At 31.0% G+C, this 13,283-nt stretch overlaps 1 protein-coding gene across 1 annotated transcript in view; it reads right to left on the bottom strand.

Moving 5' to 3' along the window:
- The window catches only part of LOC108731463 (cyclic nucleotide-gated cation channel alpha-3), a 179,723-nt gene that overhangs the window by 98,716 nt on the left and 67,724 nt on the right, over positions 1–13,283 (bottom strand). Inside the window, exon 8 of the mRNA XM_018461813.1 lies at positions 12,849–12,979. Coding sequence (XP_018317315.1) covers positions 12,849–12,979 — 131 coding nt within the window. The remainder of the gene's footprint in view (positions 1–12,848; positions 12,980–13,283) is intronic.

Genomic DNA, 13,283 nt, shown 5'->3' with positions numbered 1-13,283 from the left:
ATTTATATATTTTACATTGCTTGTATCGTCTACGTAAAAAAGATTTATATAAACTTAATATAAACAATACATAAATATAATCATTAAATATACGACGAAATGTAACACTGCTAACATTCCTTTCGTCCTATAAAAAAATATTTTAGTAGGTACTTACGCGCGAAACCGATACCACGTTACGACGGAAAGGATTTTAACGATCGCGTACCAATTAATTAAAGCGCAAGGTGCGTTCGTTCGGCGGAAATGACGGCTGTTCCTCGGCACATCGATATTACTATCGATATTACTATCGTAATAGGATAGGACATAATTAGCAAAATTAATATTGATTTATACCACGACCATATAGCTGGACAAGCGTGGGTCAACGTACTGTCAAAGTTCGCGTTAGCGGCAGGTTTATCGCTTCTCGATTTACCTTGTCCGCCTAATTTCATAAAATCAACGTCATCCAGTCCCACATGCAGTTTCACGCTCTGCCTTCGGGCTACTCAATCAATTATCTCAACTAATCTTACGGAGAGACCAGTCGCAGCTGAGTAATTTATAGTATATACTTATTGCGTACAATTCGCAATAATTTATAAGCGAAATTTCCTTTTATACCGACAAGGAAACACTCGTAAATGTTATCTCTCTTTCTCTCCTTCCCTTTCAAAAAGAATCAATAATTTCAACAATTTCAATATTGTAAAATAGTTTAAAATAGAAGCCACGTATTTTAACTGAAACTTGCTATGACCAGTCCATAACTTCTGACGTATTTTGAGGAACATCCATAATAAAGTTTAATCAAAACTTTCGACGATAAAGTTTTAAACTTCGTAATAATATAAAAAATTTTCAACATAAATTTTTTTAATAACTTATAAAAAAAGTGGAATATCCTTTTATACATTTCCTAATCACGGATCAAAGCAAATTTCAATTACGTGTAACTGAACCGTTGTAATAATAGTTGCAGTTGTATGAACAATAAAAGAGAACGCGAAATAACTGTTCGATGATCAATGTCTACACAGGGAATTAAATACACGTATGTGCATTCACATATATGCTCTGTAGAGATATATGCTCTGCAGATAGCAGACAGTTATGATATTTTGATAATATAGATATCACGACGTGTTTAAAGGCAGAAAAAGGCATTTTTAGGATATTTCTCTAAGGAATACAAACTTAAGAACAAGAACTTAAATCAAATTTGTACTTTGTTATATACCTTAGCAGCTCCGACAGTGACTATAGAAACGCGATAAGAATGTACGTATATAAGTTTCACGTATATCCACTTAGAGTTTTGTTTACATCTTGTTAGCGAGAACTTTATTTAGACAGTCGGTGGAAAACTTGTAATAGCTTTTACTGCTTTTTTCTTCACAACGTAGGTTTCATCCTTTTCGTCTACGTTTTTCTACATGTATTTCGTTTCGGGAAAGTTGCAAGAGATTGCTAAACACGTCCCACCTGATAAGTTTTAAGTACGTTTCTTTCTAAGTGACTAACTATGCTCGCTCTAACGAAGGCTGGCTATGCATCGTTATTTCTACTTAACCTTCACCACGAGCGTAACACTCTAATGAACTATTTAATAACGGGTAATTAAAAGTGAACTTCGCGAAAGCCACAACATGGCCAGTAAAATCACGAGAGTTTTGCACCAATTGTGCACAGGGATGGACAATATTCGTGCAAGCAGTACCTAAATCGTCACGAGTATCCGGCCTGTAAACTTCTGCGAGCTCGTTGACGGCTATGACCATTTAATGATAGCCAATTGTGAGGAGAACTGGGCGAACATTCTGTCGTAGTTCTGACAAATTAGAAAACTTCTCGAATAACCGTAGCCGCGTACAGATAAATTGTTGACAGCGTGCAACGAGTGAAAATAGAGTTTGACGAATCATTTTAGCAAACTTCTCGCTCTCTCAAAATATTTATACATTTACATTTATTTATATTTACATTTATTTATTAGCGGACCTTTGGATGAGATATTTAATTACAAGAACGTATTACAATTTTATGTGTGTAATTTGTGGGTTTTTTTTACTTTCTATTAAATTTTTTAATTATTTTTTTTTATTTGTCCTACATGATATAGACACGATATAGTCCGAAACAATTCAATACAGCCACTATTGTTACATGCCAGCGCAATAACGATCACTGCTCGTAACGAGATTTCACGCAGCTAAAAGTGTACGGAATCAGAAGAAATTCTATTGCGTTTTATATTTAATCGGTTGCCCTCCCGTTTAATTCCGCAGAGAAAATTGCAAAAGTAAAAAGCTGTGAGGGTCGCGTCCCGCATTTTATATTTCTGCGATCTTATGGAATTATATTTATATTATTAATTCCTATTTCACAATTTCGCGCTCTACGTTGTATACATTGTATAAGATTCCCTCCTAGGATGGATCAAATCTAAATTGGTTTACTGAAGTAGGAAATGTATGTATAGAGATGTGAAGAGATTTTAGAATGATAACAGTATTATTTGAAATTTCTCAGTAAATCTATTATTTTTCTTCAATTGATGAATGACTTTTTAAATCCCCATCGTAAAATTTCCATTATTTCGTCATTTCTATGTAATAGGATGCCGTTTGCTATACAGGAAAGCTACTTTTACAATTTCTTATTTGAGTATTGGTAATTCTTTTGGCGATTATGACTTCGTAACTACGAGAAAACTTGTTAGATAAACAAAACTATTCCGATTGTGTGGTTACACGGAATTAAGTTCATAACACATCTATTTTTAATGCAATGTAAATTTAGAATTTTTAAATTGAATTTATTTCTATTATTCCTTTTTTATTTTCAATATCCTATTTTTTGTCACTGAATTAATGTTTAAAGTAATATGGTTCATACAAAAATAGTTAAAGAAAAAGAATTAGAGAAAAGGCATTCAATAAAAAATTATCCATCTGGAAGAAACATTAAAAATTTATGTTAAATTTAGAATTGAAGTATAATAAAAATTACTTACAATTAGTTGCAAATTAATAATAAAATAAAATATTAATAATAAAAAATTAATAATAAAATAAAAATTTAAAATGTAACAAAACGTGTTACATGTATCTTGCAAAATTACCAAATTAATTCATTTTACGATTTACCGAACTTGATCGTAATTGTGGTATTTTATTGTTAAATTTATAGTGCCAAATTGTATCCAAATTATTTTTAATCATTTCTATAGATCGCCACTGCTAATCAATGTGTAGTTAATTTAACTAAAATAATGGAGTTAAACAATTTAACTCAAAAAATGTATTCAACTGAAATTTAGTTTATTATTTACTAAGTGCATACGTTAATACGAACGTTAATTGGACGTTTACTTTGAAAACTAGCCACAGAAATGGACTGATTTACATTTTGACACACATTCAGTTAAAAATAACAAAATGTTATTTAACTCGAGAGATTGGGTTACAGTTGCTCTAACAGCGTTTACTAATAAAATAAATAGGTCAAATTTCGCATACAATTTTATTATAATTATGAATTAAATTCTTATTGTGTATTTCTCTTGTAACTTTCCTATAGTGGAAAAAAATATATGATAAAATATAAAGGAAAAAATATTTATACAATTACTGTAACTTCCGAGCAGATAATTTTTGAGTTTATGAAATAATCTTTTAAAACTACTTCTGTAATATTTTATACATTTTATAACGTTAATCACGAAGAGCTATATTTTTTCTTGCTATTTGCTTTTATGTATTCGTGATACGATGATGTATATTGACGTTGTAACAAGCAATAAATAATATATTGACGTTACAAAAAGTAATAATATTTAACGATAGACAGGTAATTATCGCATGTATAACTTTTTTGCAAGTTGTCAAATACGTCATCGTCTCGTAGCATTTTACCCACTTTGTCGCTGTCAGAGTTCAAAGTACAATGAAAATGCAATTTAGTTTCTTTCTGTTATACAGGAAAATTTAATTTTTTTTCTAGTGTCTACAACAAATGACATATCGATTAAATTTCGATGGTATTAAAAAATTAAGATGGTATTAAAAATTATATATATATAAAAAGAATCGTGATATACAGACCCAATAAAATTTTGCATATCGCGCTCACTGTGTAACTCGTATAATTTTCAATTTTTAAGACTATTGTTTAACGTAAGTCTAAATATTATATAATACAAAATAAGTATTAAAATTAAAATTAAATTTTCTCGGATATTAATTTTCGTCAAATTCTTATGTCACTACGTCAAGAAAATTTTTCGCAAAGAACGCGTTCCGGATTCTCAACGATCCCTGAAGACTGTCATTAAACATCGATCTTGTCGGCTTCTCTTGTTCTACGAGAGTCAAGGGATTTATAAACCTTCTAAAGAGGATCTTAGTTGATGAAATAAAATCCCTAATTACAACAGATGATATTTTCATATTTTTTATTTTCTGTTATCGGGATATGTAATATGCTCTTTCCATATACAAATTTAAGTTTTAAGATATATATGTATTAGAAGTGTTAGAAAGAAATACAAAAAGACATTCTGATCCTCAAAGAAGATAATATGAGTACTAGAGTAAAGAACTGCGTCTTATATATATTTCAACGTTCTTATTATTTTTAACGCGTTATGTATAAAAATGAAGTAACACGCGGTATTCTGGATAAGACAGGCAGAGATATTATTTTAATGATTATATGAGACGACTGCAAAGGATATTATTTTGCGTCTGACACTGTTGGGAAAAATAGAAATGAACGTATGTTTAACAGTGTACAGAAAATGAAATAGACATGCTTTCATCTTCAAACAGAAGATATAAAGCCATAAAGTAACACACCACGAAATATCGTAGTAAATATCCTGTACTTTACGGTAATCGAACAACGCTACAAGGAGCTTATCTGTACAATGGAAGGTCTCTTAGTTATATCTTTCACGGTTCTGGTGTATCTCGTGCGGCACAATGCCAAGGGAAACTACGATCGTCGATGGTTATTGTCGTAATGGTGCCCCGTCGCACTACCGTTTAGCAGAAGGAAAGTGTTAACCCGGGAGTACTCGTGCGAATTCGATTAATGTTAACTCTTTAGGTACGACCTGTCGTTTATACACTCTGTATATTCAGCTAGGAGAGGAAATTTTGAACTAAACAATGTTTGCTTCCAATGTTATTTTGAGAATATTATGTTATACTGATTTAGTATATGTATAATTAATACAAGCAATATATCGTAATTATGCATTTCGATTTACTCGCTAATGTTTTCAAAGAAGCAATTCAACGTGTTAAATTAAACGATCAATATGCTCGTTCAAGTCATTCTATCATTTTAATCGAAACACATTTTTGCATATACGCATTCGCAAAGGATTCCACAACCACTACATGATACTTCAATATCATGTCCTGGAAAGTAATAATTAGGTAAAAAGAGGAATACATCAAACTATAGCAATTTCAAAATTCTAATATAAAAAGGTCAAGGTCGTTTTCAAACTATAAAACTGGAATCGCTCAATAGTACAGTATAAATATTCACATATAATTATTCATTATAATTATATTTAATTTGTTATTAAAAATTAATTATTATTGACTATGGTATGTATTATTTTTTAATAAAATGTATTACGACAAATTAAATAAAATTAAAATTTAAAAAAGTATAACCCAAATATTCGTTTACAGCTTTTTTAACGTTTACACTGTTAAAAATAAAATGTTAATTTTAACTTAAAGACGTATAGTGGACTTTCTGAGACATGCAATTTTGTATAAAAAAAGTTAATTTTAAAACTTTTGCATGTCTCAGAAAGTCCACTATACTTCTTTAAGTTAAAGTTAACATTTTATTTTTAACAGTGTAATAAATAATTTAAATAAACAGTAACTGTGAATTATTTCTTGTCATTTTATCATTTACACTTATGACATATACATATTAAAAAAGTCTTGAAATATATTGCTTCTTTGCAATAATACACACATATTTAATCCTGGAAAAATAGTGAAGCCAAATACAGCCTCAAAAATTATTCGAGAAAGAGGGAAAACAAACGAAAGGGAGGTAAAATGTAACTTTCATATTAACGATTTTTCTGTATACATTTCATATAGATATATTTTTATTTTTAATAAATACATATATTAAACTTAATCTTCTTTTAATCTTCTCGTCTGCACAATATGAACATCATGAGAGACATAAAATCAAATAAAGCTTTACATTTTAAAAATGTTTGCATTTTACTTTTGCTTATAATTTTACTTGGATTCTTTCTCTTTACATATATTTTATATATTTTATATATTTCACAACTTATGTAAGCAATGAATTTAAAACTCTAATCGACCGTAATACATGTGCTATTAAAAATGATTACATATAATATCTTCTAATGATGTTCTTTAACAGTTTGAAAATCTTATTTATTTAGAGCTTTGCATGCTTCCATTTTTGTATACAGCAGTAAATCATCAAATGCTTTTGTGTAATCCAGGGTAAATATTGCTTTAATCTACTTTAACTCATTCGTACACAAAGGCGATGGGAGTGTGAAATGTTACATCTATTCCCAAGTCTATTCCATTCTGTTATAATATGCACGGATTTATTGCCTTCAAAAATAAAATAAAGCGTACTTTCTCACTCACCCATACGATACGCAGCACCGAAGATATATCACCATATTAATCTGCAAAATATAAACAAAAAATTTGGATTATAGCAGCGCCAAATATTAATATTTAAAAAAATAATCATTTTATGTGCATTAAATATTTCGTCTGTTTCTCTTTTAACCCTCCGCGAACCAGGTGGAAAATCAACATGGATCATATGTCAGTATATCTCATACCTCACGTTATACTTCATCATAAATATACTATTATATAATTTAGTATGATTGGTAACAATGCACTCTTCAGTTCCACGAAACCGGCAACATGCGCGCGGTACTTTTTAGAAAGTTATAAAAATTCATCTTGCTGGGATAGATATGTCACACTCCACCTGGTTCACGGAGGATTAAGTAGATTTAAAGTAACTCTACACATAAATTTTTCCCAAAATATACTTTTTTTCTTAATTATAAACTTTTACAAATAAAAGTTTTTTCTCCAATTCTTACATAAATTATAAGATAAAAGAAATTCAATAATTCAAAAGTAACAAATAAAATAATACTATAAATAATATAAATTACTTACCCCAGAGTTGCTCCGCCGTTGCATGATGTCTCTCCTAGGCCTCCACCTCCTCTCAGATAGCTTCGTTACATTCACAACACTCGCAAGAACACGTTTAATTAAGATCGTGCGACACTTTGCACGACACTCTCGAAAGTAAATTAGCACAAGAGGTGAATTTCGAATGACAGAAGCGAATCTCGAATAACCGTCATAAATAGACGCTAAAATTACGTTACACAATTGACAAATATATATCAAAGCACGAAATAAATTACGATTGTTCTTGACGGTTAAACGAGTTCTGATCGCTCAATTCGAAGTCAATCTGTTCCGTACTCGATCCATTAAGGGGATCCTAAAGCCGCCTGTAATACCGACTATATCATATAATTTTTTTATAACAAGTACTTTTTTCTTTTTTACAGATTCGAAAATCTTTTTCCAGGATTAAAGTAGATATACGCATTAATATGTGTTTGTGAGGTGGAGTTTATGCCGAGAATGACCAAAAATTTCGAAATTGATATACTTTTTACCATTTCTTAGTGTAACATGGCGTTTCAAGCTGTCAAGTCGTGATAACATTTGCTTGATACGAAAGTTTTCCAACCTGTACTTACGAAATAGTGATCCACAAACACGTAGTTTGCACGAACAAATAACGTCGAGTTCTTAGAATTAGACTTAGACACTTTATCACGACGAATTTGTCACACGAAAATTTACACAAATATGCGACTGAGTGTATCATAGGTTGCGTGAGATATTGGTGTGGTAGTATATACAGACATGTTGATGCGCTGGAAAAACAGCGACATCTAGTGATTTTGTCGGAATTCTAGCTTCGCTTTAGGATCCCCTTAATGCCAAAAATTTGAAGTGACGGCTATTTTACCGTTACAGCGAGGTTAATTAAAGGTAACTAAATTACGCGCGTTGATAACCTCTTCTTGTAAGAACTAAAGATTGAGTCTCAAGAGATAATAATGCGATATATAAAACGTTTGTAAGGCAACATGCCTTATGTTAATTATATATTTGTGTATTATGAAAAATATAAAACTATATAATTTTAAAATAAAGCAATATTTTTTCTTAAAAATGAAATTTAAGCCAATTAATTACGATTGCGTGCGTTTTAATTATTAGATCAGAACACGACGATCGCATGAAGCTTTGCACGAGTCTTTTGATATTAATCTTATGTAACGCATAATTTGCGAAATAGATGAAATATTATAGAGTAAATCCGGTATATACGCCGCACCTAAGGGAGATTTAATTTATCAAGTACTATTTACCATGTTTAAGGCAAATAAATTATACCAGTAAAAACTTCATACTTTCTACTACTATGAAAAAAATATTAAGAATCCGAAATATTAACTTTTTATACTAAAAAATAAACTTTTTGAAATCCTTGCATTTTTGCCATATATCCTATAGGGATGGGATATATGGTTGCTCATAGGGAGAGGGGGGTATGTATGGCTCATGAAAAATTTACAAATAATGTATATAAATAAGACGTAAAATGACACAATAACTTATAAAATGCGTTTATAAAGTTTTATTAAGGAATAAAAATGATAAATATGTATATGTAATAAATAATAATTACAATCTTTCTACATATATTACAAGTGTTATGACAAAAAATACATATTTCATATAATTAGTTTAGTTTATTGTATTTAGTGCACTGATTTCAATCTGCGCACTTTGTGTGCTTTGGGCATAAATTCCGCCCGCTAAAATGCCGTATATCCCAAACAGGTGGGATATACAAAACAACAAACTAAACAAAGAATACGAAAGCAAAGCACTTGTATTTTGCTATACAACATGCTTTACTATTCCTCTACACGTATGTATCACGAAATAACCACTAGGTCTTTTACACGCCCTACATTTTATGTAGATTATAATTTATGATGGCACTACTTATTATAGTGACAAATCGATTCAACTCGTAATAATTTCATTAATATTAACAATAAAAAGCTGAAATTTAACTTAATACTAATATAACATAAAGGCAACAGAGTAGTTGCGAGAAAATTACCCCTACTCCTTCTATTTTTTCTGACTTCTGCGGCGTAAATCCCAGTGCGGAGTATTTGCCGGGTTTACCTTATTAATTGAAATTAAAAAATTTATTTAAAAGAGAAAGTAACAAAAAGATATAACATATCCATTTGGCAATTGCTTATTTTGTTCTACCAATCCAGAGAAATAGCAATAAATAGATACAAATTAAAAAATTTAAGGAAAGTTTAAATTATTAAATTTGAATATAAGAATTATGGATCAATTTTAAGCAGAATCGTAAGGCTCGTAACTTGTTCTCGTAAAACTAGTAAGAATTTATAACTGGAGTTGTAATTCTATGCGTACCGTAAGACGTACGATCATTCGTAAATATCTACGATTTCTCGTAAATTTTATTGGCTAGCAAGAAGCTGTCTGTAAGAGTATTACATAAAGTTATAAGCATTCCAGTCATAAGTTCCAATTATAAGTTCTTATGAGAATAAGTTATGAGCCTTACGATTTTGACGCTTAGAATTGACCCATTAGTATCACAGAATAAAGAATAATCACACCGTAAATTGCACAACAGAACAGTAATTTATAATCCTCACATTAATATTATTTCGATTGCTATTTCGAAAGACTAAATAACGTGAAACATTTTTCGGTAGATAGCCGTTGTCTCGATACATCGTTATTATATTACGGAAATTAATTAATGTTTTCTTATCACTTATCGTGATCAGTTCTCAAAGAATAAGACGATGAAATATGAAACAGTACAACTTCCTCATTCGACAGTTAGTGTCCGAATTATAGCGCGTCGCGGTGATGGTGACCTTGTTCACACAGCGCGCAATCACGCCATAAAAACAAAGACCACGGCCGCGCGCCAATCGAATTTTTGCCGTTAACAAATAACGTTTAAAATATTCAGCAGGTAGAATATTCACGTAGATATTTTGCGTTTTACATCTTAAATTTATATATCTATTATCGCTCAATGTACTTAATGTTTATTCGAGAAACAAGAGTTACTTTTGTTGCGATCGAAGAAGTATTCATTGTAAAATAACATTTATTATTACTTTTCTAAAAATTTTGCATAATTTTAAGAAATTATTTTTATGACATTAATAAATCAAGAAAATAAAATAAGATTATCGAGAAAAACAGGATGATCCATCTTGAATTCTTGATTTATTAAATTCACAATTTTGATTCTTTTAAGACATAAAGATTAAGAAATAATGAATATAAATTATATATAATTCCATCGTATATCCTATCAAACGAAAATAAATTTTATTTTATCATCTAAGATATAAAAATAATTTAATTGTTTGTTACTTGAAAATTATTGTAATTGTAGCATTTCTATATTCGGATTTTCTACTCCAATTAATCTCCAAAGTACACAATTAAAGTATTATGAGGTAGATGTGGAATACCTTGCGTGTGTATCAAAAATTATTAACAATGAATAAAAATAATTTAATAAATGAAGAAAACAACAATCAGAAGAATAATTATTATGTCGGGGTCTCCAAATTATCTCATCTCATATAACTTTCTTGTCATTACTAATACCTATTAATTTTTCAAAATAATTACTGCAGTAAGAGAAATAAAATTTACTAAATATAACACGTGTAGTTGCATTAAAAAAATAATTTTGCAGTAATCAAGAGCTGTAATGTAGTAATTATTTTTTATGGTCATTCAGGCGAATTATTACATTCTTTGAACAAATGTAAATGGAGACAAGCGTATTCATTTGCGCAATCTTTTGCTACATAATATTTGATAAAGAAATTAGAAAAACATATATTTGTCAGACAAATATCAAGAACTAATAACCGATTGAAAGATATAAATAGGACGAAAATGCGCGATGAAGCGAGTATTCGATATGCTATAGTATTCTCGGGTCGAAGTGACCGCTACTATCCGCTCGCTTTTATGTCAGAACGCACCATCGAATCGCGTATTTTGCGGGGAAAGCAGGGTACAGAAAATGGCCCGCTGAGTCGTGAAATAACGAAGGTGCAAGGGCGGAAATGCGGACGCGGCGAAACTGCGATGCGGCGCAATTAAAACGGGGCTTGGATGCGGAACGAAGTGTCTATTTCCTGCTCGGCGTTAATTGAAAATGCAGTTATTTATCATGCGCGATGGAACGTGTTCGGGAAATCCGAAGGGGCGAGGGAAACGATCCCTCATGGCAGGTTGCCAAGCTGTAATTCGAACGACTTGGCAAAAAGGGATGAGGTCATATTTTACTGTATGCTTCAGATACAAGAGATACAACAAATCTGTTACAAAAACTTATTTAGTTGCATAAAAGTTCCGATCCGCTTTATTGCTTCATATTGCAAATTTAATTTTTTATAAATGCGTTAAATAAATCACCGTGTGTTTTCACGGATTTAAAGTGATTCGTTTATTGTATCAAACTTTTATTTAACGGATACATACAAGGTGTCCCACGGGAAGGTGTTGAAACTAATCAACTGCCATTTTCGAAAGTATTCAGTTATTGACTGAAAAAACAAAAATTGCGCTGCAATGAAAAGAGCAAAGTCTGCAATTTTTAATGAGTATAAATAAAATTTAATAAAATGTTTTTGTATCAATTAATTTTATTGATGAAAAATGTTAAAATTAAGTAAACATTAAGATTAATATCAAAGACCGTATAGATAAGATCGAAAAACAGTTTCAGATTTAGTAGCAGCTATTTAAAAAGTTATTAGCAATATTAAAAACGATATGTTAGCAAAAGTTTTTACGAGTTTTCGTAACAAAAATTGTGTTTTGTACAAATTCAGATGGTGCGCACTCCGAAAAAATTACTCCTTGAGATTACGAGCATATTTTTCATCAATAAAATTAATTGATACACAACACATTATGTTTGTGTATCAAATACATTTTGTTAAATTTTATTTATACTCATTAAAAATTGTAGACTTTCCTCTTTTCAGCGCAATTTTTGTTTTTTCAATAACTGAATACTTTCGAAAATGACAGCTGATTAGTTTCAACACCTTCCCATGAGACACCCTGTATATTGTTTTTTGTATCCATGTGATTTCTTTTAGCCTTGCATATTGTGCGGCAAGTTAACTCATAAATGAAATCTGATTAAAGATTCATGCTAATGCTATTTATATTGCGCGCTCTGATTTAGCTTATTCGCGCACTTTAGTATTTAATTGCCACCGTCGCGTAGAACGTAGTATATGAACTTTGTGAACTTTCGCGCGACTTATTTTATGCGTCAAGTGAAAATCGTAAATCGCATTTCACGCCGTAAAAACGTATCACGTGTGCCGAATTATTTACAATCACAAGCCAAGAGATGAATATTTTCGTGAGTTTCCTTTTCCCTTCTTACGATACTGGTGGGAGCGAAATAAAGTTTCATAAAATACGATGGGGATTCGAACGCGTCGTAATAAAAATCGACGTTCGTCGTACATAAAGAAAAAGTCGGTCGTACTTTGCTTTCGTCGAACAAATTCCGTTTCCTTATATAAAAAGTTAAAGTACGACTTGCGAGCTAATGCAAAGAGATACACGTGCGAGGGGAACTTGAATTAATCGACTCACCCTGAAACTCTTTCCGCGCTGCGCTGACGGAAGTGACGATGTTTGCGACGTGACCCAACACCGTTGCAAATAGCAGCAGACCGAAGAACAGTTGACCAATCACAAAGAGATACTCGCCCTTACTTCTCGGCCTGGAAAGGATAAAGGGAAAAAATATTTGAGATATTAAAGTATTCGGTTAATATTGTTCGGATTCCATTTTTCATTTCCACGGTTTTCACGCGACAATTGAACGATTTTTATGCAAGAGGATAGCCTTATAGAAATGCTCCTAAATTTACACGAATATAAAGTAGATAGGGCCATAAAGAGAAAAACCGGATCTGGGAGAAGAAAATTACGGGCACCTATTTCGCGCAGGTATTATCCCCAACCAGGAGCGGCAGATTTAGCAGATTTTGTAAAATTCACATATATATATATAATATATATATA

The sequence above is a fragment of the Mycetomoellerius zeteki genome, unplaced genomic scaffold (genome assembly GCF_001594055.1).
Source record: "Mycetomoellerius zeteki isolate Tzet28-1 unplaced genomic scaffold, Tzet1.0 scaffold128, whole genome shotgun sequence".
Classification (NCBI taxonomy): Eukaryota; Metazoa; Arthropoda; class Insecta; order Hymenoptera; family Formicidae; genus Mycetomoellerius; species Mycetomoellerius zeteki.
This window is presented reverse-complemented; position numbering and strand designations above follow the sequence as displayed.